General features: G+C 41.7%; 2 protein-coding genes across 2 annotated transcripts in view; both read left to right on the top strand.

Annotated features, from left to right (window-relative positions):
* Positions 1 to 18,775, top strand: part of STIMATE (STIM activating enhancer) — a 32,918-nt gene extending 14,143 nt beyond the window's left edge. The window contains exons 2-8 of the mRNA XM_064667830.1: positions 3,282 to 3,330; positions 5,067 to 5,162; positions 8,549 to 8,670; positions 11,891 to 12,003; positions 12,885 to 12,962; positions 13,718 to 13,867; positions 14,731 to 18,775. Of these exons, the coding sequence (XP_064523900.1) occupies positions 3,282 to 3,330; positions 5,067 to 5,162; positions 8,549 to 8,670; positions 11,891 to 12,003; positions 12,885 to 12,962; positions 13,718 to 13,867; positions 14,731 to 14,847 (725 nt within the window). The 3' untranslated portion in view covers positions 14,848 to 18,775. The remainder of the gene's footprint in view (positions 1 to 3,281; positions 3,331 to 5,066; positions 5,163 to 8,548; positions 8,671 to 11,890; positions 12,004 to 12,884; positions 12,963 to 13,717; positions 13,868 to 14,730) is intronic.
* A 2,424-nt stretch (positions 18,776 to 21,199) lies between these two features.
* On the top strand, positions 21,200 to 25,352 carry MUSTN1 (musculoskeletal, embryonic nuclear protein 1). The gene is made up of 3 exons (XM_064667836.1): positions 21,200 to 21,432; positions 24,177 to 24,297; positions 25,009 to 25,352. Exons 1-3 carry the CDS (start codon positions 21,424 to 21,426, stop codon positions 25,113 to 25,115), a joined length of 237 nt encoding a protein of 78 aa, XP_064523906.1. The 5' UTR covers positions 21,200 to 21,423; the 3' UTR covers positions 25,116 to 25,352.
* Positions 25,353 to 25,727: the final 375 nt, after the last annotated feature.

Below are 25,727 nucleotides of genomic sequence, written 5' to 3'. Positions count from 1 at the left end.
TGCTGGTGCGAGCGCAGCGCTGGAAGCCGGAGCATATGGAGCGCCGAGGAGCCGGCAGATTGGGATCCATCTGTCAGCTGACACACACGAGCTTGTGCTGGGGCAGAGGAACTGCCAGGAGAAATTGGGACTGGGGCTGAGAGCAGCTACAGTCCTCACATGTTCTGGGGGAGGGCCACTGGAAGAATTGTTTTCCCCTGCCCAGTTTGGATAGATGCTTAAAAAATGTACAGAATCTTTGTTGGAAAAACACGCTGGCTTTTTGTTCCAAAATTAATGTATTAATAGCAAACGTGCCAAGGACCCCGAGCTATCCAGTGTGGTCACCTACAGCCTCCTGGGTTTTTGCTCAGTTTACTTACTGGGAAGGCCCAGGTTCTGCATGAGGGGTTTGTTGGGAAGTACCTGGTAGTATCTGTGTATGCCAGAAGTACCTGGTGCTCACAGACACACTGCAAGGGGCTGGGCTGAGAAAACAGCACTTTAATGTATGGGCTTTCTGTTACTGCTGCAGGATACTAATTCCTTACTCATCCCAAAGACAGACCAAAGATAACAGGGAAGAGGAAACCTTTCCACTAAGGATGGGTTTTATACATGAGTTTTCCTTCCTTGTGGCCAAGGTTCACTGTCACTCACCACCTCCTTCAATGTAAGTCTCAAAAATAACTATTTAGGCTCTTATTGCAGAAATTATCTCTTATAAAAAAATTAAGCCCCAATTCCCCTCCAACCTTTGAAATCGCAGAGATTTGGACTTCAAAAAGCACAAACCACAGCAGGTGCAGTCAGGCAAAACATCAACAGGTATCTTAACCTGCTTCTCCAGGTACTAGGGATGAATTCCAGTCTGACACAGGATGCCAGGTGTAAGTCATGCTTGCCCAGCTTACAAGCTTTTAAACCACAGTGGTTTCTGAACCAATCACAACTTTAAAAAAAAAAAAGATCTACTGGGCTTTCAAGTGAAAAGGTACATATTCAGCACATAGCACCTCCTAAAGCATTTGCACAGGTTGTCTCATTTAATTTGGGGAGATAGAAGTTGGTGGTGTGATCAGTACATTCCCAAAAGACAACTGAGAGGCTTTCAAAGTTAACTCTCCTGTTTATTGTTAACTCAAATGAAATGTGTTTTCAGAGCTGGCCAGAGAAACACAGACCTCGAGTCTGTTTCTCAGTAGGGATGACATTTGAAATGGCATTAGTTGAATTGGTTTTGAATATCTTCTTCCAAAATGGATTTTTGTGAATTCTTTAAGGAAATTAATGAATCCACAGGCTTATAGAACTTCACTGCAATAAAAGCCAAAAAACTAAGTTTGGAATTCACCCCTCCCCAAAATATGCCCATCTTACTGGTTTAATTCCATTTTGTGTGCAGAAAAGCATCTTGCACTAACTCCACAGTAAACTGAAACTTCTGTTCCTTGCATTTGTTTTGTGATGCTTTTTGGCTTCCTGTTGTTATACAAAAGAGCCACTAATTAAAGTAATCCATAGTGTGACTAGGGAGGACTTGTCATAAATAACAAACTGGTTAACTTGGCTGGTGTTGCTCATTTTTAACAGAAGTTTTGTATTTCTGTCGTGCTGTTCACGGAGAAAACTGCTGGCAAATGTTGCTATTACAACTTTATCTTTGGTGTAAACGTACAGTCTTTTCCTCTTGTCACTTTTTAATTTCCCATGTTTGTCCCTGCTGCCAGAAGCAGTGACAGACAGTGAGATGGCAGGTTGGGAGCTTGGCGCTGCCTGCAATGCTGCCCCTCCAGCTTGGAAGTGATTCATTCAGCTTTTTATTTATTTAAAGGCATTTAGGTCACTATGCTAATGCTGTATGGTATGAGGACAGTTGCCTCTCAGGAAATTGCCTTACTTGTAAAAAAATTGTGATTGGTTCAGAAACCAGACTGTGGTTTAAAAGCTTGTAAGCTGGGCAAGCATGACTTACACCCAGCATCCTGTGTCAGACTGGAATTCATCCCTAGTACCTGGAGAAACAGGTTAAGATACCTGTTGATGTTTTACCTGACTGCACCTGCTGTGGTTTGTGCTTTTTGAAGTCCAAATCTCTGCGATTTCAAAGGTTGGAGGGGAATTGGGGCTCAATTTTTTTATAAGAGATAATTTCTGCAATAAGAGCTTAGTTATTTTTGAGACTTACATTGAAGGAGCTGGTGAGTAACAGTGAACCTTGGCCAGAAGGAAGGAAAATTCATGTATAAAACCCATCCTTAGTGGAAAGGTTTCCTCTTCCCTGTTATCTTTGGTTTGTCTTTGGGATGAGTAAGGAATTAGTATCTTGCAGCAGTAACAGAAAATACGTTTGTGGTCCAACCCATGGCAGGGCTGAGTGTGTGTTCCCAGTAGGGAAAAAGGTTTTCTTGCCCAAAAGGAGTTAGAAATGGGATTTCCTAAGAAGATAGGACAGCTGCAGATCAGACAGTACAAATCTATGGACCAGCCACTGTTTACAAATGAACAACTATTTTTATCCCCTTGCCCCTCTATTTTCCTACACGTGTCCTTCATGAGTCATCTAGGTCCTTCCACGTGGACCTGGGCAGGGTGTGAGAAGAGCTTTCTATCAGACACCCAAACAATTTGTATTGTAAACTGTATGAAAATCAAAATAAACAAACTTACGGGTTTTTTTTTTTTTGCCTTTGTTATAATTGGCATTAATTTTACTACGAATTTTTTTGGAGTTTTTAATATGTAACAGTTATCAACCTTTTTTTTGAAGGGATTATCTGACTAAAAACCATCCGTCCTGCTTTCCTTTTGCAATTCAGTTTGCCCACAAAAGTCTTGTCATACACAAAGATACTTTGTCAGAGAATATATTTGTCCTCCTATTAATTGACTTAATTTATCTGATAATATTGCCCCATACTGTTGGACTCCAGTGAGCAAAAGAAACAGCTTTTTCTAATCCCTGCTTTCCTGTCAGAAATTAAACTTCCTGGATAGGCCGTTGTAGAAGCTCAGACTGATGGAATGGTGGTGGGACGTGGATTATTGTTCCATGTGAGGTCTACTGGCACTCAGAGGAGGGAGTTGCAGAAACTCAAAGGTGATGGAAGGGAGCCAGTTTCTTTAAACATGGATCCTTGGAGATTGATAAACTGCAGTAGTGAAAGATCTAATTTATCAAAGAATGTAACATTTCTGCAAGATGATTTGCTTTCCTTTTTCTATATTTATTTTTTTTTTTTTGGCTTTGGGAGTTGCTGATTGTCTTCAATTAATTTTTGTTTTATTTTTTTTCTTCTTAGTAAAGCGCTTCAGAGAACCAAAGCACGAAAGACGTCCCTGGAGGATATGGTGGGTTTCTGCAGGCTTTATTCTGAATTTTTGTTTGTCTCTTGCATGTTTTAGAAATTGGAGGGACGATTGTTTGCATATGATGATTAAAACAGAGAAAAGTGATGGCAAGAAATTGGTAACTGACAGTGAGGAACCAGAAAAGTTACCAGAGTACATGAGTCAGTGAAAAGTTACCTTCTGTGTGTTTTCTGGTGAGTCCTTTCTTGCTAAACACTTCCAGGAATCTCTACAGAGATGTTCATTTAGACATAAAGCTTCAGGTTGTGGTTCCTCCTGAACATGGAAACTTAGAGTTGCCCTAAGGTTCGTCTGAACATCCACAAACTTAAATGAGCTTACAGGAAGCTCTCAGCTGGGCTTAAACAGAACTCCATGTTCTGTAGCTATCTTACTGTGTGTCAAATAGAAAACAGTATGATAAAAGATAGAAATACATCAGCCGTAAAAGAATACAGGGTATAAAAAGTGTATTGGTGTTTATTACATTTTAAAAGTTTCTGGGTTGAAGCAATGCAACATCAGCTGTACCAGTTTTTAGACTGGTGTAAATGTTAGGTTGTCATTCTGCTTGTTGAAGGTTTCAGTGGTTTAAATTCACCTCGTAAGGTTTGCTTTTCAAACTAATCCTGACCTTTATTTTATTGAAAATATTAATGCAAAATCTTTGTGTGCTACAGTCTACCTCAGCCTGAAATTCTGACAAGTGCAGCGATAGCCCTTAATTTTTAAGCAAAGAATCTTGTTCTGGAACTCAAGTATTGTTATTTTTAGCTTGGCACACTGATTAGATAAGTAACTCCCTGGCTTCCTGCCTCATCTCCAACACTCTGCTTTCTGTGTCGTGAAGTGAATGAAGAGAAGGAGCTTTAAGACAAAGTTATCAGGGAGAGTAGATGAATTCAGGCATGAAATGTCGTTTGGGTCTGTTGGGGTGTTTGGATCTTTTTAGACGTGGGAACAACAGGCAAAATGGGTGTTGCTCTGTATAAAGAACACACTCTTGCCTGCAGAATACTTTTGTTATGATTCCTACATTTAACATCTAATAAAATGCCCACTGAAAGTTTTGGTTTTGTGCAAAGGGTGATGGTAAAAGAATGGTAAGGGTCAGAGTCAACACTGAATCAGTATCTAAATGGGGTATTTATATTTCCCTTTAAGTGGCAAACGACTTTCTCTCTGGCTTTGTCATCTGCTTTGAAGATAATGCTGTCAAGGTTGGAATTCTGCAGTGTGTTTTAAGCTGTTGTACTACAGATAAAATTCGGTGAAACCACTTCATGCTTTCAGATAAAAAATACGTTGGCTTTTAAATAAAATACTATAGATAAAGAACTCATTAGCCAGCTATTAAATTGTTCACCCACAAGCCTGTGATGAGGATTTTATTTTTGTCTGTGCCATAAACTTGCTAAAAATGTATAAACATGAAAGGCCCAAAATACCTAGAGAGGCCAGGATACTCATTGTTTCCCAGGGGTTATTAAAGACTTAGCTAGATTTATTGAGGATTAGCTCATGGATAATGCATGTGATACCAAGAGGATATCCACAGACTTTAAATTTACAGGGGTAGGTTTCAAGTTAATATGATTTGGGTTATTGTTAGCAGTATTCAAGAAAAAACAGGGGCAGAATTTGAAATGGAATGTTGTTAAATAAGCTAAATACCATGACACCTTTATCATGTAAACAGTTTTGTGTGTCTTAAAAGCTGTTTTTACTCTCCACAGGTTTTTAGATACTTCCAAGCAAGCCATAGGGATGTTGTTCATCCACTTTGCAAATGTCTATTTGTCAGACCTTACAGAAGAAGACCCCTGTTCACTGTGAGTGTTTCACTTTAGAATAATTGGTCTTTGTGGAAGTTCTGTAGCTGAGTTTGATGGTGTATGTGGATGGTAGGGTAAGGTAGAACTGAAAAACCAGTTTTCATTCTAGAAATCAATCACTTTCAAAAGCATGTGGTTTAAGCTTAGTTAATGATCAAGGATCAGAGTTCTGCTCTTTAAATTCATGGCTGGCAGGATTCTGGGCTGTATATAGATATTTTAGACCAAGGGCAAAGTCTTACTGCTTCTCCCCCTGCAGTGAAGGAGTGAGGATTTGGGATGCACATTGTAGTATGAGTCTGTTTACTGAAAGAGGTGCTGGGACCAGAGGAAATGAGTATCCAGTTGTGCCCACTGACCTCCAAGTGCTCTGCTCACTGTGTTAAAGACAAGCTCACACACAAAGGCAGGTTGCTTTCAGGGTTATTTAGCAAAAATCATTTGTGCTTCTACTTTCTTCTAAGCTTTGCATTTGCTGCTGCAGCATTGTTTTCATTTTGTTAAGACTGGGAAATCCTGCTCAGCAGTCAGGCACTCACAGCAGAAATTAATTTTGCAATGTCATGCTTGGAGCGCTGTGACTAAACAGATGAACATTGCACTGTAGTGTGTTAAACCTCAAGATTTGATGACTAAGACCCCATCAGGCTCTTTACAGGAGCTCCTGAAGCAAATGGTAATTGTTTGGGTTTGTTCTTGATAAGGCTCGTGCTCGAAGTAGCTACACAGTCCTGGTAATGGAAGCTGCGAAATTACTTTTAAAAAACCCAGTAATTTGCCTTTTAGGACCAATCCAGTCCCTTCAGTGGCATCTGCTCACTTGTTGTCCTTTGCTAAACAAAGGAGACACACAGCTCAAGGAATATGCTTGTGTTGCTGCACAAGCCTGTTTTATTTCCTTTATTCCCCCTTGGTTTCTTTTTGTGTTCCTACAGGCTATAAATGCACAAGGAAAACACAGCTTTCCCTCTTCCCAGCACAGAGCATTTTGGTAGGGAAATTGCATTTATTTTAACACATTAACTGTAAAGTTTGAGTTATAATGATGACAGTTTCAGTAATACCAGGCATCATTGTAGGGATTTTCCTTGCTTACAGATTTAAGAATTTCCTGACAGATTTAAAAACTGGCAGGTGAAAATTACTTTCGTTCCCCTTTTATAACTCAAAGTATACATTGAAGTGAGCTCCCCAAAGCATGTCAAAAATTATCAGTGCTTAAAGGTAAAGCACAATAGTTTATCACAGTATTTTAAAAATACCTTTGTGCCGTGTACTGTGTCTTCAAAATAAAGGGTTTACTGACAAGTGCATTCTCTCCTGCAGTCTGCATAATTTTATTTTGAAATGCCACTTTAATGTAAGTGTAACATGACACAAAACAAGAGAGTGAGGTTATCCACTGTTCTCAGGATAACAGAAATTACAATGTGCAGCTGTATAATTTCTCAGACAAGGGTGTAGGTTCTTTTTAGCAGAAAAAATACCATGTAATTTTACCCAAAGCTGCTTGTCCTGTCTTAGGAAAAATATATATAAAATTTGAAAGTGGGTCAAAACTAGCGACTAAAAGCAACATTTCTGTCTGTGACTTGAAATAATAATAATTTTACTCAGCAAATTCAAACTTGGGTAGTTTTCTGTTCCTTCCTGCTTTGTAGCTTTTGGGTTCTTTTCAGAACAAAACCAGAAAATGTAGTTTTAGAAAACACTGTAGTTCAGAGCTTGGAGAGAACTACAACTGGAAGTTGCCATTTCTTAGCTGGGGGATGCAGTGCTGCGTGTCATCATATGAAAGCTGACAAAGCAGCTCTTACAAACACCTTGCTGGGCGGGTGGTTTTTGAATTTTGGATGGAAGGAGCAGCGCAGGGCACCCGGCTGTGAGGGGGAAGTCGGAATGAGCTCTGGCCTCTGAGCCCCCGAGCTCCCAGCCAGGGGCACGGACCTGGGAGCAGGTTAAGGACACTCATCCCACAAGGAGCATGGAGGGAGCCCGATGTGCTTGGAATATGGGGCATCCCTGGGCCGTGCCGGGAGCCGTGACTGGATGTGAAGGTGTCTCCCTGCTCCCGGCGCTGCCTTCCTGCTGCGGGCTTACAGCAGCCTCTTGTGGCCTCAGCGTGACTTGTGCAGGCTGTTCAGTGCTGAGTTTGCCTCCTTCTGGGTCTCCATGTTTGTCTAATATGAAGTTAATTAAAGCTGAGATTTGCCAGACAGTTATTAGAAAATAACTATTTTTAGAAATCTTACGGAACATCCACTTCATTTTTAATTTTCACCTGCTCTTGAATGGGATTTTGAGGGTCAGAGGAGCTCCTCTTTTACTATCTTGAATGCACGTATTCTGTTTTGCTTTACACTTTTGATGCTGTTTGGCCCATGTGGATTTGTCTCTGCAGCTGCAGAAGCCCACAGGTCCCTGATTGCTGTTTTTATCCCTGCAGATAAGTTCCTATAGACTCTAGGGTTTACCTTAAGTATTTGGAATTACCAAATAAGAACCTCAATAACAGGGATTTACTATATCTCTTACAGCTGGCTCTTTCTCAAATGCAGTTTTGTTCAGCTAAACTTGGTGATATTAAATAAACCAAACTGACTTAGAAAATGCTCTGAATTTCAGCTGCATCTTTGAATGACCCTAAGAATTAATTTGAAATCTCTGTTTTTTTGAAGCATAGGTAAGATCCTAGAAGCTGCTTTTGGAACAATAAAATTAGTATTGCAGCAGTTTGTCCCTTGAGGGCTGGTTTGGTTTGGTTTGGTTATGGATTTTTTTCCTGGGAAGGCTTATGTCTGATACTTAAATGTTCATTGGATAAGAACTGAAGTGCAAGAAAGTAAATCAATTCCTAACACAAAATACTCTCTGGGTATGGTATTCACTGCTCATTGCTGGGGCAGGGAACAGGCTCCCTTAAGCAAGAAAAGCTCTAGTTCTGTTGACTTTCCCCCTTGGCATAAAACTTCTAGGTTGGACTTTTTACCTTCAAATTCACTGAGATGTCTTTAAGGTAACTTCTGGTCTTATTCCTTTGGTTTTAGTCAAGTTTCCATGCAAAATTAAACTGTAATGGTAAAAAGGAAATCTGGTTTTAATTTAAAGGAATAATTTAGTGTTGGAGTTTATGTAGAGTATGCACACAGCAGAGTTCATGAATTTGGAATTTAAGTTTAAGGACAGAAACAAAATATTGAGACTGCTAAAACTATATAAATTTTAGTTTGTGTAATTACAGAGGTGGGTAGATGATTGTTCTCCCTACTCTGGCTTCTCAACATGTGTGCAGCAGATCTTTTATTGATTGTGGTGTTAAAATACCCTGAACCTGTAGAAAATGGACCTTTGCTCTTTGTTTTCTTTTACACTTTTCCTCTCAGGTACCTTATCAACTTCTTGCTGGATGCCACCTTGGGAATGCTGCTGATCTACATCGGGATCCGAGCCGTCAGCAGCCTCGTGGAGTGGCAGCAGTGGGAGTCCCTTCGCTTCGGGGAATATGGTAAATGGGCCCTCTTTTGGGCTGAAATGATTTCCAGGAGAGAATCTCAGAGTATTTCAGCCAGTGCTTAACTCATCTTAAGATCATTTCACAATCATTTTAGTATTTTAGTTGTAATGAAGGTTCTTTTAAGTTCTATATCTCAGCATGCACCTTCTGTCTTACAAAGATCAACGCTGCCCTCTGTCAGGGTGAAGCCATTCCCCCTTGTCCTGTCACTCCATGCCCTTGTCAAAAGACCCTCTCCAGCTCTGTTGGAGCCCCTTCAGGTACTGGAAGGCCACAATAAGGTCAGAGCCTTCTCTTCTCCAGGCTTCTCCTCTCTTCTCCACCCCGTGGGTGGCCAGGGGTCTGCTCATTGAAAGGTATCAAATCTTGGGGCATTTTATTTGGAGTAGTAAAGCCAAGTTCTCAGCTTGGAGACCACTGTGATTTCAGTTTGTTATCAAGTGTAGGAAAACAAACAAGAGCCTTCCCCCCTGTCCCCAGACAAGTCTCTTCTTGTGATTGAGTGATGTTGTTTGTGTTTCTAGAGCCTAAATAATCATTTGTCTCAAGTTAGTTCTCACTGTGAGCTCATTTCCCTTCTTAGCTCTATTACTTGATCCCTGGTGATTCATTACTTGAAGCTGTCACAAAAATAGCAGTGTCCTGCTGGTTTTAAAAGCTTCTTCTTTATATGGAGGATAGTTTTTAAGCATAAATGCCTCAAGGAAGGAATGGATACCAAAATATCAGCATTTATAAATGGTTGCTGTTTGTACAGCAAAACAGCACCACATGCTGATTTATGAACAAAGTAGCATGATGATCCCTCAGGGGCTTTTTAAATGTCAGAATTTTAAATTTTATTAGATTTGTCTTCATATTTCCAGTTTTGTATCTTCAGATTCATCACGTCAGCAGTTGGATTTTAGTAGAGGTGCAGAATCAGTTAATGTATTTGAGTATGTAAAGAGGAGAAAAGCAGTCATGAGCTGTGCTGAAAAGAATGTTCCCTGTGTTCTCCTTCCCTTCTTGTCTTGGGCTGCTGTAGCTGTGTGAGTAGCAAACAGGTGATAAATCCCTCTTGGTGACTGTAAACTCTGCTGGCAACTGAGTTGTGCTGTGGACTCTTTGGTTGTCTTTGTTTCTCATGTGGCAAAGCTGAGAAACTGTATCTGATGCATCTTTTCCCTCCAGCTCTTTGTTTACCACTGGCAGAGCAAGTTACTTGCAGCCATGTGGGGTAGAGAGTACTGACTTTAAAACTACTGAAAATTTGTTTTGGAGTTGTTCTGTGAGTTGGAGTTTTCTTGAGAGAATTTTTCAGGATTTTAAGAACAGAGAGAAGATACAGGATAGAGGAATAACAGGTATTTTGTTCAAGAGCTGACTGAAAACGTGCTTCTGCAAAGCAGCTGATGGCAGTAGCAGACACTGGTATAGACTACTTTTGCATTGCCCAGCATTTTCCTAAGATGCTGCTGCAGTGTCACTGCAGAGGGTTCAAAATGTTTCAGTTTCATTCTTTATTTGCTTTTCTCACAGTAGTAAGATTTCCACTAATTTGCTGGATTATTCTATAAATGCAACTTGTACACGAGAGGTATAAAAGCAGAATTCAAGAGAAGCTGTGAGAGACTTTAGAAATGGAATTAGAGCTTTGACTTCAACATTAACATTGAAGTTCTAATTTGAGTTTGTATACTGAGCCTCTGAATGTACAAATGTCCTAAATATTCTTGGGAGCACCTTCTGGATGTGGTGATGTTATTAACTTGAATTGCATGGCTTATGAAATCAGAGAAAAAATTTGGTTGGAAGGGATCTCCAGAGGTCATATGATCCAACCTCTTGCTCAAAGCAGGATTAACTTCAAAGCTGAAGTGTGTTGTTCAGGGCATGGTCCATCCAGTTGTTAATTTGTCCATGGTTTAGGATTTAAGAACCCCTTTGAACAATCTACTCCAGTACTTAACCACTCTCCTTGTGAAGGCTTTTTTCCTTTATATCAGAATTGTGTCTCCACCCATCCAGTCCATACCTTCCCAGCTTTTCTGCAAGGATACTACTGAGAGACTGTCATAAACTGCAGTATGTAGTTGTGAAACTTGAGCATTTTGTTGAGTGTTGATCATTAGCTCACACTGTAAAACGTGGTTAGGAAGTTTGCTTTGTTTTGGACTCCAGTCTGATTTACCAGTTTCTCTGTGTGGCATTTAAGCTGCAAACAGTCTCAGCCTATTACCAACTATTAATCCTGAAAGCCTTTCAGAAATGTTCCAGAAAAGGAAGTAGCAACTGTCCATTATGCATTACAAACACATAAAGGCATCTGATTTTCCATTGCCCATTATTCATCCCCAGGCTAAAAGTTTTGAGCTGTCTTTAAAGATGTTACAGAAGCTGCAGCAAAGACTAAAGTGCTGTCATACCCCTCCAGACCTTCCTTTTGTTTTCCAGTGAAGTGCTGCTTTGAACTCACCTGCAAAGCTTGTTAGGCCTAACAGTCCTCTTTTTTCTTCTTTTTTTTTCCTGCTCTCTTTCATAGAGTCTAAGAACCTGCACAAGTTTTCCTGGTCAAATATTTGTGGTTTTCATCCTGTTCTGGCAGATAACTTCATGCACTCAGGTTCTTACTCTGCCACAGTGAGGTGCAGCAGAATTTCAAACCCTTTGACACTGAAATTAAAATGTGATCTTAATTTTTTTGTTCAATTAAATTTTTCATAGGAGCTCTTGCACATGTTGCTTCAGTTGTGATCAGTTACTTATGGTCACTAACTTTGTAGAGAGGAAAAATATGTTTAAGGTAGCCCAGGAAGAGTGGCAAAATCATGGTTCTACTTAGACTGAAGAGAAGTGTGTTTTCCCCCAGCTGTGTTTCCCTTAAGTTTTCCTTTTCAAGACACTTCATGCTTCATGATAGAGGGTCAAAATTAACAATGGGCTGGGAAACAAATGTAATGCAACTTTGTCTTGCTTTCATCAGATTATATGGAACAGTGCTCATAGTACAGGTACTGCTGAATTGGATCAAGTCCTGTGAGATCCAGTTTCTCTTTGAAAGGTGGGGTGAGGCTGAGGGGGGGAAGGAGCAGCACTAAAGGAATTGGTAGAAGACACTTCAAGAGGATTTAGCTGCCCTGCTGCCTCTTCCAACACTGCTTTTCTGAGGTGTTTACTGTGAAGTAAAATCAAATCTATGCATGTATTGAACCTTCCTTCTTCCTTTCAGGTGACCCCCTGCAGTGCAGTGCTTGGGTGGGCCAGTGTGCTCTGTACATAATGATTATGACATTTGAGAAAACCATCATCATCATAGTGCTGCTTATACCTCAGTGGAAAGAGGTTTGTCCTTTTACAGCATTTTACAGACAAATGAATTTCAGGTGGAAGCTATAAAGACTTTAGGTAGTGTTTATGGGTTTGGTTCAGGCATCATAGCTGTCTGCAGTCATTGCTGATTAAATGTATGGTACTGGTATGTTCTTTTAGTTTAATTGGGGTACTGTTAATGAGGCTTCCTGGCATCCATTGCCAGGAACATCCTATCATATTTTGAAGGGTTTTTTTGTATACTCTGATATCTAAAATTTTATTCTATCTCCTTGTCTAACATGCTCTCTTTTCTTAATTCTTTAACTCTTACTTACAGCTATTTTATATTCTTGCATTTAAATTTTAAAGATTTTTCTTTGCCTGACCTTTTTAATAGATTTAACTGTAGCCTTTAGAAGTTTGCAGTGGATTGTAAAGCCATTGCTGATGACTAGATAAATATTTATTTTGATAGACTGCAGCTGAATATTCAAAGTGATGTTGTTACAGCCCATTAAAACCAGTTTAGCCCTGTTGTTTGCTCTGGACTACTTTGGGAACTGTCTTCCTACTGTGCATTTTGTAAAACTTTGCTCTATTTAAATTTCCTTAAGATGGAACTTAAGACATGTTCCTTGGGAGCACACAGCTCTAAAATGTCCAAGATGATTCTCACACAGCTCCTCAGATTTCTGTAAGCAAAAATGACAGAGATAAGTTTCTTGTCAGCCCCACTTACTTGTCTGTGGTAATTTATAAGCTGTCCTAAGTACTTTGCTTTTCTCAAAGCTGCCCTTTTTTGGTTCCTCTGCGTTATTTCTGTCGCATTAGCTGGCACATGAACATTGCACTGCCTAACCCAGTTTGTGCACATGCTGCCCTGATCTGAACTTGTGCTCTTCTTTTCACAGGTGGCTTTATTGAATCCCATAGAGAACCCCCAGCTGGAGCTGGCCATCGTCATGCTGATAGTTCCCTTCTTTGTTAATGTTAGTACAACTTGAACGCTTCTCTGAAATGTTTGCTTGGAGATCTTTCTACCACATCTTCATTAATTAACATTAGTCCTTAAAACACAGTGTTATCCTGGTGCTTAAGAGAAGGGGTGTTAAGGAATGGATAAAATGTCTGGATATGTAGATTTTACAAAGCTGAAATCCACAACTGAGCTGAGGGATCGGGCTCAGGAGAGGGACAGAAATGCCTCATAGACCTCTTTGGCCTGATGACTTCAGTAGGTTGGATGTAATACTGAAATACTGACACAGGGATTATAAAATTACAGTGAAATTTGCTTCAGGAAGCAGTTGGTCTAAGGACAGATGTAATGTGAAGTATCCAGTGTCTGACCACAGGCTGGCCTATGGTGGAGCAGAGGAAAAGGGCAAGGGTGCAGTCATGCTTCCCAAAGTGTACTCTTTCAGGAATCCGGGATTTAGGGATTAGAGCCAGGGATAGTGGGTGTCCTTGCATTTAATAACTGCTGGTAAAGCTTTGCTGCATGAAGAGTTAATATATAATCACTGTGAATAGTCACTACTTTTCTTATTTTCTTCTCTTCCACAAAGGAATCAGGTAGCTGGGTTCTAGGGCATTCCTGTGCTGTGTAAAAAGCCATGTGGCACTGTGCCTGTACAAGATGATTTGGCCAATTCAGAATTATTGTCAACTCCAAATACTGACCAAATGAACTTATTCTGCTCTGAAGAAAGCTGAACTGTCACTTTCCCCTTCTCTTTGACAGGCATTGATGTTCTGGGTAGTAGATAATTTTCTTATGAAGAAAGGGAAGACAAAAGCTAAACTTGAAGAAAAGGAAGCAGGACAAGATTCAAGAAATGGAAGTAAAGTCCGGTACAGGAGAGCAGCGTCACATGAAGAGTCAGAGTCAGAAGTATGTAGAGTTCACTACTGCAGTTAATGCAATATCAATCCAGTTCACCCCTCCTGCCATTGATTTCATTGGAACACTGTCAACTGAGGTTTGATTTTCTGTGCATGTACCCCTAGCAGCAGTTCCCAGCATTTGCTGTGGAGAACCAGTTAAGAAAAATGTCTTTGTTGCACCACTCTGGCAGTTGATTTCCTTCCAGATGGGCAGGAAGACACAATAAAATATGTAAATATCCCAGGTGAGCTGTGCTGCAGATACTTCTAAAAAAAACCCCCACAGGGGATACAAAACAAACAGACAATTCTAATTCAAAGAGAGGTTAATAGCTTAAAGTGAGAGGGAGCTGGTGGAGGCAACTGACCTGATTTTGGAGAATCATTTACATACTTGCCTTAGCATAATTTTGTTCTAAATCACTCTAAGTGAGCAGCTTTTAGTTTAGCTGAAGGGATGGGTCATTTCTTTGAGGGTAAGTTGTTTTAGCTTTAGTAAGTTAATGTAACTTTTCTATGTGATAAACAGTGCTATTTATAGGGGGTTTTCCTTCATAAAATGACTCCACGGTACCAGTTTGGAGAGAGAGCTTAAATATTCTCTCTCAAACTGCCCCTGCTGTTCTGGAGGTGCAGGTTTAGGCTCAGTGGCTGTAGTGAGATTAATATGCATGCATCCTTCTTTGAAATTTATGGAGCTCCCAGGTAGGATGTGTGATGGTGTTTGATAGCGCAGGCAGTAAATCCTAATTGTGGTCTGTCAGCTCTTCCCTGATAACAAGGTGCTTTGCAAGCATAAAAAAAAAAAAGGTGAAAGTTTAAAAGCAGAAAGAAGAAAGAGTGACCGGTCCCCGTGCCGTTTGTTTTTAGATCCTGATTTCAGCCGATGACGAGATGGAGGAGTCGGAGGCCGAGGAGGATCTGCGCAGACTGACCAGCCTGAAGCCCGTTAAGAAGAAGAAGCACCGCTTTGGTCTGCCCGTATGACACAGCCCCTGGCCTGTGTGATTGCAGGTTTCGTGGCAAAAAGAACTTTGTCAGTGGGGTTTAATGTTGCAATTGCATCCCCGTTTGCGTACAAACTGACTCAAAAAGCAGGGTCTCCCAACAGAAGGCGAGCAGTTGGAAGACTTCCAGCTCAGTTGCACTACAGACACACTGACCAATTATGCAAGAATGTCTTCTCATCATGTGTGAAAAACTGCAGAGGTGTTAAGGATGAGTCACTAAGGAGTTTTGTGTCAGAGAAGATCAGAGAGAACAGATCAGAATCTTTCACTTTTGGTTACTGATGAGACAGTGTAAGAAGTTCTCAAAAAGGCATCAGAGTTGACTAAGTTAAAGGAGTGTGTTTTATTACTAAAACTGGCTTTTGCAGCATAATTCCTAGAGCAGAATAGTTTATGGTTACAAGCTGTAACTTAACATTATTTTTTTAAGTACAAATGTTTACTTGCTACCGGGTACCTATGGAACTAATAGGTGGAACAAAGATTTTTTTCCAAGTCTCCTCAAATCTATTTGACTATTTTATATTTAAGTTATATTTTCATACAGTTGTATTTAAAGATTCTCTTTGTCAGAGAAAAGGGTGCAGTTCCCTTTTTTTGTGCAGAACAGGTCAAAATATTTGTAGTGAAAATCTTATTTATCCTTATGTCCTGGTTTAAGACAAAGGGATTGCAAAGGGAAGAGCTCTCTGTCACTGCTGAAGTCACCAAATATCACTAAAAATGCAGTCCTATGTGTGCTTTCGACCACATAATTCGAAAATACCTTTTTTAATAGGAGGCGGTGTTTGCATATTTGACAAATGTGCACTTTAGTGTATGACAAAAATCCGTTGTGATGGTTATTTGTGAAATGAGTATCTGTGGATGACTCATTATTTCTGTTCCTGCAAGTCTCTTGTGCATACCTCTCAAATGACCCAAAAGAGATGGAACACTTCTGACACTTTTCCTTTTGTAGGGCCTGCGGTACGGGGCCGTGATCTGACTGAAGCAGTTGTGCTACAATATTGCAAAAAATAATTCTGTCCCTTGTTTTGTTGTTGGAAAAACAATCCTCTATTTAATGTGCTTAACAGCAACAACAAAAAAATTTCTCCTGTTTCATTTCTATAAAGTCTCATTATTCTTTAGCAGTTAAAAAACCAAACAACCCAAGGGGTACAGTGCAGTTGTTACTACAGAATTTCTGTGATTTTCAGTGTCTCTCTTCTGGTAATTGACAACACATGCTCTTCTGAAACCTAGCAGACATGTTTTCAGTGACATCCTTTTGCTTTGCATATTTCCTCAATGATTGTTTCTGACAGCTTTCCTTGCTTAGCTAAACCTTGTGCAGGACGAGGCGACGTGTCAAAGAGGTGACAACAGACCTTAAGTGCAAATCTGTTGTAGGATCTGGACACCAGGAAAGTCCCAAGCCTTAAACCAAAACAGTTTCATTGGAAAACTGCTCAGAACTTTTTAAGATTTTTTACATTTTTTTATAGATTTACTAGGTCTTAATGTGATTTATTATCCAGACCACTTAAATGGGCCTTAGTAAATGCTGAGCTGTGTGCTCCCGTGCTTACTGTCACTACTCCAGCATTCCTTGTCCCTGCGTGGCTGCCGAGGTGAACACGATGCTCCCAGACCTCAGCGTGTCCAGCTGGCTCCAAGGGCCATTTTACCAAACCTGAGGTTTTAGTTGAGCCACTGACCTTCATTACTGTGCACTGAAATGTCAGAACTGCAATAAGTTACAGCACTAGTGTTTCTTTTAGACTAAATCTACAAACTAATGACATCGGGAGCTTAATTGAGTTCTTTTTGACGTCGGGGGGGGGGGGGGTAGGGAAATGTCCCTAATCAGTGTTGCCTCTGTTTTAGGTTTTTTGGGGTTTTTTTATTGATTGTGTGACTTGCATCTTCTCTTGATGATGTACCACTGGGTGGGCGCGGGTTTCCGGAAGCACAGTACTTCCAGGAATTCATTTTCAGCAACAGAATAGTCTTGTACAGCTCACTTTTCCAAAGGGATTAAGAGCTAGGACTGGCTCTTGTTGCAAATGTCAGCATTTATTTCTTTTAGCATAGGATTTGTTCTGTTCCAGACAGTGACATAAAGCTGTTGGACGTGTGCTGTGTCCCACTGCACAGCCCTCGCTGTCCTCGCCCGCTGAGATACCCGAGCAGCGCACACGGATTGAACTGTCCGAGCTTGCAGTTTATCTTCCTTCTCCCTCCAGTTACTTCAGTTATCAAAATGATTCTAGTCTCATGTTTAGTCTGTGAATTGTCAGTATAAGATTATGGCCTTAATCATGTGAAAGTATTTGTTTTCAGCAGACCTCAAGCTTACTGACCAAGTACAAACCAGTGTAAAGTGCTATGGAGCAGTTTGTTGAAGACGGTTGTAGCAAAGGTCCTGAATGCCTAATTTTTCATGTCTTAAGTGCTTAAATGTCACTTGATGTGAGATTTTGGTACACCTAACAAGATGATATAGTAAAGCACTATGAGCCAAAGACACAGAAATATTTTGAACACCACATTAGTAAGAGGAGGAGCAGCCTTCAAAGGGGAAAACCCAGCTCTGACTCTTTCTCCTAAGACAATAATTTTATTCACAACTTCAGCTAAATAACAAAATCTGAGGTCTTTTCCTATTTATTCTTTGCTGTCTTGGGAAAGGGATGGAAGATGTAACTTGGTGGTTTTCCTCTTTGTAAGGTAAATATTGGAATTCTTGCTGTAGGTACAAGTAGAACAGGTGCTCTTGTCTGACAGGCTCGTAAGTGTGAGAAGGGAATATGTGCCTGGTGCTTCACTGTGTCTTACTGCTCACTGAAATGGACTGGCAGGACAGTCTGAAATAGACTTTTCATGAGGAGTTGATCCAGTAATGGTATTGGAGCTTCTCAATATTTGCATTATCCTAAAATTGGCACTCAAATTTCTGCTTGTAAATGTACTTCAGGACAACTCATAGCAAAGGTTTAATTCAGGCTGTGCTTAGGAAATGTGATTCTGTTTAGTGAAAATAAGCTATGTAGTCTATGCCAAAGTAAGAGAAAGGGATTATAACTGAGAGAAGAGACACAGAGGTATTGGTGGAGAGAGAATTTACTACAAATGGTCAACCTAAATGTATTAACTGCTTCTGGGATCTGACCTGTGACATCTGCATAAACTTAAAACACTGGTGTTGTCTCATATGTGGTTTTCAAGTTCTGGCTTTAATACGTTCAGGTCCCCTTGTCTTACTTTAAGTAGGTGAATGCTGTCTGTTAATGTTGCTAACTAAAATGTACTATAGCTTTTCTTCAGGGAAAACTCAGAAACTGAGTTGCAAATTAGAGCAATGCAAAGTGATCCCCTCTGGCAGGTGTCTGCTCCCGTTCCTGCCGGGCCTGGGGAGGGAGGCCTGGGCTCTCCCGCTCTGCTCAGAGCTGAGCATCACAAGGAATCTCTGCCACTGTGCTTGACTAACCCGTGTTTGCAACTTTGCTGTGCTTTTTACAGGAGAAACCAGTAGTGAAAGCGAATAAATTCGGCCACATCAAGTCAGAGTTACATCTACAGCATAGGCGTGCAAACTTGTTTTAGGGGAAGTTTCCAGTTCAATTACTGAAAATGACTACTATGGTTTTACAAAGTAAAACTGCAGTATCTTTAAAAAAGGGACTCTTTTGTAGGTGTTTTTGTCTTGCGTGGGTATCTGTCTCAAACTGAATGTGGGGTTTGTTTGTAGGTAAATTCAGAGTATAGCCAATGTGAGCAAAACCAACAGCTGTATTCTGCTGCCCTCTGTTTGGACCATATTGTTTAATCAGTGGTGTTACCTTAAACTTTTAAAGGTATCTGATGTAATTACATTGTATAATGGTTTACAATAAAGTTGGACTTATTACAGATTTGTACACTTGTTTTATACTTGCTCTGTTTCGAAGTCCCCGTGTTTCAGTGTTTATAGTGTGCTCCTGTGGGAAGCAGGTTTTGCTACTCGAGTTTAAATTCAGGTCTAATTTTGTCCACTCTTCTGCTGATTTTAATTTCAGTATATCCATTTACCTTAATCCCATTTGAGCTGGAAGAACCGCTATTAAGTTGCAAATTTTGTTTAGAATCCTTGCAGGCTCCTCTCGGATCTGTTCCCTGAGGAAGGCTTTTTCAGGGCTGGAGCTGCACAGTATCAATCCAATCCTACCTCTGTAACTCCTGCATAACATTTGCCCATTACTTTCCAAGCAGCCCCAAATTCAGTTCATCCTCACAGGGAATTCAGAGTGTAACCTTCACTCTACCAAGCCTGTCAGCCCCCTGAGGGGTGTTAGCACTTCCCTGGAGGAGAAACCTTCTGTAAGATCTGGAGCCCACAGCAGCACCTGTGTATATTCACCAAATTCTCTGGTCATTGCCATGTTTTATCTGCAACCATTTCTCTGCAAAGGAGTTTTCCACGCTTGCTGTTGCAGTGGAAGGTTAAAGAGGGTCAACTTTTCTTTTTAATAGCCACTATTGAATAAATGACCCTATCTTGTATCATTGTCATTCATGTCCATTTGACAGATCTGAGGACCTCAGCCATGGGAACAGAATTTCTACTCTGAAATGTAAGTAACTGTAGACTTAAGTTGGGTTTTTTTGTAAGGAAAAATAGCCCATGATCTGTGCAAGAAAATGGTTGTGGCTGTTGTTGAGTGTTGGTGTAAGAAATGTGCAATCAAAGAACTGTCCAGGCTATGGGGATGTCCTGGAAACTTCAGGATATTCCCCCTACCTCTGTAAGCTCCTCGCCTCCTGCCCTAAATGGCAGGCAAGGTTGAAGTGATTTAATTTTGTTTGTATAATGATTTTGTTTGCACAGATTAAATTGCCATGAAAGCACAACTCTGTTGCTTTCAAGTGAGGAATATGTAGTACCAATTAGCTGAAGCAATTTTGAAAGCTGAAGGGAAAAAATAGTTCAGTGTCTTGAATTCTAAATATTTGCTTTAAACGTGCAGAATGTTATTTTCCTGTCATAACAGATAGCGTCAGAATAGTGATGCTTGTGGGACTGTGGAGAAACAGCAGAGAAGTGTTGCTTTGTGCAATAGAAAAAAAATCTGCTGTTTTTTCTAAAATCAGTGTTTTATTTTTGCTTTGTCGGCCTACTAAAGGCACTGCTGTTCTGCATAAATGCTTCCTCTGGTTTACTAAGCCAGGGCTTTAAAATAGAAATTCAACCTAAGGAATGGCTGAGGACATAACATCCAAACTGCTTCTTCACCCACAAATAATTCCCCCAATAAAGGAAAACCTCTCAGGCTTAGGAGGTCTTCAGCTGAAAGCCAGAATGGGCACCCAGAGGCCTGGGGGGGTTAATTCACAGCCAACAAATCCCACAGTCCCAGTCACACAGCACTAGAGCTGTGTTTGATGTCATGTTCTCATAATGGAAAATACCAATTTTATTTGACCTCCCATTCTTTTTTTCTGTAGCCTAAACAAAACATGGGCAGAGCTCAAAGAAAGGCCAGGGCAGGTTCCTACCACTGCAACAATCAATCATCAGTCTCTCTAGGAGAAGATGTTTGGAGCTCTGCCACGACTGCCTTTTCACATTAACCCACCTGGCTGGAGTCCTGGTTCTTTGTGTTGAGTGCAATCATAAAAGCTGATTTTTTTGCATGATGCGAAAAAAAAAAAAGGGAAATAGTTCCCCACCCAATCCTCTCCCACTAATGAAAAATAGAAATCATGCTTAGAGATGTTTTTTTTTCTTTAATTTAATTTAAATATTGTTTAGAGAAAACCATTAAAAGTTCTGGGAAGGGTTCAGGATGTGCAGTGGGGAACACCGAGTTTATCCGTGTCTGAGTAAGCTGTTCCTGTACAGATGATGAGTGAAATGGTTACACTTACTAATAGTGCTGGAAGTAGAAAGTGATTTTACCCTCAGTTGTGTAAGATGAGCGATAGAACTGTAAGGGTTAAAACTAGTTAATAAAACCAGTTTATTAGCTCTCCAAAACACACAAAATACTCTTCTGCTAAAGATCCTGTGCAAAAGCAATCCAGGGCACAATGTTACGCTTCGGACGTTGGGTTTATATAATCTTTAAAGAATGCTTATTTTTTTTATGCTGGGAAAGAAATACTCTCTTTTTTATCTTCTCCTCGCTCCCCCAAGAGGATTCAGAGTCAATTTTGTGTCCATAACAAAGTTTTTTGCCTTTTAAAGTTATAAATAGAGCCCCATCGGGCTCCCAGGGAAGCCGCTCCCGGAGCGGACTGGGCTTCCCCACATCCCGCTGCCACAGCTGTCTGCTCCCGTCAGCCCGCTCCCGCAGTGCTGCACGCCCGAGTCATCGCCAGGAATAAACCTTCCAGCAACAACAACAGCCTCCCTCAACCCCAATCATCCCGGGCTCTGCTTTGGGAAGATGACCCAGCTCATGACTTCACGTTGGATGCTCTATATAAGTCCAGGAAAACAACAGGCGCTCGCAGAGCTCACGGGCTGGATTTAATCAAAGCCGGGAAAGCACCTCGGAGGGATTTGGGGCGAGGGAGCACCGCAGTTATGTCACAGGTACGGGGAGAGCTGTGCCACTGGCTGTCCTCGGAGCAGGGGCCTGGCAAACCTGTTACTGGGTCGGATGCTTTGCTTGGAAGAATTTGTTAGCGAGTGCCTCTTGTTAACCAGTGAGTTGGGAGTTTCTGTGTGATTGCACTGATGCAGTTTAAACAAGTACAGTGTTAGGAGGGATTATTTGATGAAGAGGGAAAGCAGCTGCCCTCTACGTGGTTAATCGATTTAGTTTTAAAATGTTATGGTTTACCTTAAATATTTTTATTTCTGTAGGAAGGGAAAAAACGTTTCCCCTCTTCTGGTTTGGGGATGTTTCACAGAAGGGGGGAATCTCTGCCTTTTCAACACGCTTTCTTAGACAATGATTCGAAATTCTGGCAGTAGTTTTGAAAGGAGGTGGCTATGCTGAAGTGTGTAAAGCTTGATGTGTTAACATGCAGGAAAAGAGTGTGCGACTGAAAATTATAACTGTTAGGATACAGTATTCAAGACTGAAATTTTGTGTTACACACTTTTATGTTCATTTTATAACTAATGGTTTGTCTTTACTGCATTCCCCAATAATCAGGCTTTCAAAGTGCTCTCAGAATTAGTTCAGAAATGTTGAGGTTTTCACGTAAATGTTACATTTGCAATGCATGCTGTGTGTGCCTGGCAGAGCTCTCCCCAGCATGAGAGTTTTATGGGATGGGTGGGATGGAGAGTAGGAACACAGGGAGAGTAGGGGAGGACAGTTCTTCAGCCACATAGAGTGGCTCAGTTCAGCTGATTTTCTTTATTCCAAAGTAAAAGGGACTTAAAAACCAGTCATGTGTCTTGTAAACCAGCACTTTTTGACTTGTGACAGGAGGAGATAAAGCACAGGCTGCACTCCTGTGCCAGCTGGGAATGGCTCCTGGCAAACCCTGCTCACAAATTCTGGGAGCAATTAGCAGTGGTGGGGCTGTGACCCTGGCAGCTGCTGGCCAGGGCTCACCGTAACCTCTGTGCAGCAGCTTTGCTCTTCAGCTGGGGGCCAACTAATCCACAGCAACTGTCCTGCTGGAAAATCCTGTGATCAAAGCATGGGAGGGTTTATCTTAAAATAACTGGGTGAAATTTAACAGCTCTGCTCGGCCTGGCTGTATCTTGGTGCTTCTCAAGAGCTGCCTTTCCTCATTGTCCCCAAGAATTCTGTCCCAGTGGGAAGAACCCTCGCAGTTACTGTCTCTTGCCAGTAATGGGTGAAGGATCTTTGCATGTTTCCCATTTCTGTTAACAAAACAAGGGGCTTTGGTTGCCTGTGGACTGTGCCATGGATGTGAGGGACTGTTCCTATCACATGCCAATTGTCATTACAGAGGAAAAAGCGAAACCCTGGCTGTGGGATATTTGGTTACTCTGCTAACTGACCATCAGCTGTTGTGGATTTTGGAGGCTTTGCTACCACCCTTTCCCCTCACTTGCCTTGGCCACTGGTGGAGTGTTTTCCCCAGAGATCCTGTGCATGTTTTGTTTCCCACACCACACACAAATGGGATTGACAGCGAACTATTCTGAGCGCTCCTGGGAATTTACAGCCAGCAGAAAACATGCTGAAGGCCCCCGTGGAACCAGCCCACCCGACCAAGATCCAGGCAGGCATGCACTGGCTGTGCACACTCCCTGGTACTCCCTGCTCCAGCCATTTGTAGGCCTTGAGGGATTTGTTTCACTCCACAACCCCTTTTAGCCTCACAGTCAGTGCCTGGAAATGCCTGAGCGGGCTCCACCACTGCCAGAACCCAAATCTCAGAAGCCCTGTGTATGTCAGAGAAGTTTTAGTTGATGGTTCAGTGTGCAGACCTGTTCCAGTTGGAGTGTGTGGGTCTTCTGTTCTTTTTAATCATATCCCAGTGTCCCTGCATCCTGCCCCGAGGGCTGCTGGGTGGGACCTTGGAAATCTGTCCATGAAATAGTAAACTGAAGGGGGAATGCTGGTGGTGCTGCCTGCTGCTGAGCGAAGTTGTGTCTGACTGTGGAGTGCTAATTAAAGGCAGAGATAGGCTGATATGAAGCAGTGTTGTCCAATTTTTTTTCTAGCAAGATAAGCTCTAAACAGATTAGTACTTGGCCATTGCAGTGCACCACCTGATGATGCATCTGTTTCTGTATTAGATTTCCTTCTCCTTCTTCGGATTCTGAGCCCAGTGTTTCAGATGTGTTCAGTACATGCTTGTAGACAGCCCTGTTGAGAGCTCAGATACTTTTGTTCCCTAAACTTAAGATGATAACTCTGATGGATCAAGTGTTTATTCCAACTAAATCAATTATGGCTTCATAATCTCTCTGAGCACTTTCCTGAAGAAGTAGTGAGTAGACTGAGGCACAAGCCCAATTTAGTAATGAAGTGTTTTTTCCTTCCCAAATAGTGGACAGATTCTTGAATTACTAATCAGTACTTGCAGAATGATCAAGCAGGGCTGGACAGAAAAAAATATAAGAATAAAAACAATTTTTTTTTAATTAAACAATCCACTACTCTTTCAAAGGCTGTGCAATCAGAAGACAGTTTCAGAACAGCAAAATGGTAACAGATTTTGGGAAGAGCAGTGAAATTTTGGTTATGCAAAGGCCTGGACTAGCTGAGTGTGTAGGCTCAGAGTCGAAATTGGTGGAATATTGTGTTAGCACCTCTGTGTGTTGCACCCTTTGGGTTAAGGCAACTTTTTTCCTGTGCTTCAAACCCAAAATACTGATGTCTGGGCAACATGTTTGTTTCTTAGCCAGCGCCTGTGAAAAAGAAGCGTCCTCCAGTGAAGGAAGAAGACCTCAAAGGAGCCAGAGGAAACCTTGCCAAAAACCAGGAAATTAAATCCAAAACCTACCAAGTGATGAGGCAGTGTGGTAAGTCTCTGGGATGGAAATTATTAAGCAAAGTAAGACAAAGACAAGTGACAGAGTTGCCAGTGGAACAGCAGCCTGCAGTGTGCTCACCACGTGGCCCGGCTGGGCAGGGATTTGGGGTCCATCAGGAGCCAGCTGGGCTCTGCTTGGTGGTGCTGTTCTTGTCTGGATGAAAGGGGAAGGAGAGCCAAACCAAGCCCTGGGACTATCATCAATGTCAATGACTGCTCAAGTTGAGGATCAGAAGCTTGGTCCATGGGTTGGGGGATTTCTGGCCTCTCAATTTGATGAATTTGATGTGTTTGAGATTCTACAGAAATTGGGAGGAATAAAGGGCAGGAGGGGAGATAGAAGAGAGTGGCTGCTTGCACAGAACACCCCTGGTGCTCTGGCTTTGTGTTACTTTTCTACCACTAGTATAGGGGAAAATGATGAATTTTAACCCCTTTTCAGCATAATAGCCTGGACTTGAGTAGTTCCCAAATTTCTAAAGCATCTGCAGGGATTTGGGGCCAGTCAATGATAGTGACCTACAGGTGCTGTCAGGTGCCCTGTGCTCGGGGTGGGAACACTGTGCTTTAAGGTTTGGGGAACTGATGGACAGATGAAGTATTTATCAAATATGTATACATGTATTCCAGCAACACTAGTTTCACTCACCAAATTTGAGTGCTACTTCACTGATTGTCTCTCCTGGTTTTCTTTTCCAAGAACAAATGGGCTCTGCAGCACCTTCCGTGTTCAGCCGGGCTCGGACGGGGACTGAAACAGTCTTTGAGAAACCAAAGGATGAGCCAGCCAAGAGCGTCTTTGGCTGACACCAGACCTGGATGTGTCTCACCCAGATGATTATTGTAACATTTTCCCAAACTTCTGTCCCTTACACTAGAGTCACTGTAGATTCAAGCAGCTATTTTCCACTGTAAGTCATTAAGGAGGGATTATGCACAAGTCAAAGGGTAAAACTTCCACGTTCATTTTTATTACGTGCTTTCTTTCTATGTGTTGGATGGTGTTTGCTACAATGGTTTAATAAAAAAAGGTTGTTGGACACACCTTGGCACACTGTGGTGACTCATTTTGGTTTAGGCTCAGATTAATTCTGGCTGTCCCCTCACGGGTTCCCCCTCACGGCCTTCCCTCACATCTCCCCCCTCACAGCCTTCCCTCACATCTCTCCCCTCACAGCCTTCCCTCACATCTCTCCCCTCACAGCCTTCCCTCACATCTCTCCCCTCACAGCCTTCCCTCACATCTTCCCCCTCACAGCCTTCCCTCACATCTCCCCCCTCATGGCCTTCCCTCACATCTCCCCCCTCACACCCCTCAGGGCAGCACTGCCGTGATTTCCCCTCATGCAGCTCTGCTGGGAGGGCAGATGCTGCACCCTCAGAGTGCACCAGCGCCAAAGGATGGATTTAAGCCCGTTT

This window comes from Pseudopipra pipra, chromosome 11 (genome assembly GCF_036250125.1).
Source record: "Pseudopipra pipra isolate bDixPip1 chromosome 11, bDixPip1.hap1, whole genome shotgun sequence".
Taxonomy (NCBI): Eukaryota; Metazoa; Chordata; class Aves; order Passeriformes; family Pipridae; genus Pseudopipra; species Pseudopipra pipra.
The sequence above is the reverse complement of the archived record's forward strand: the minus strand, read 5'-3'. Positions and strand labels throughout refer to the sequence as shown.

Coding starts and splice junctions, on each gene's coding strand:
- MUSTN1 (XM_064667836.1), top strand. Junction 24,298..25,008: donor CCAAGTGATGAGGCAGTGTG/GTAAGTCTCTGG, acceptor TTCTTTTCCAAG/AACAAATGGGCTCTGCAGCA.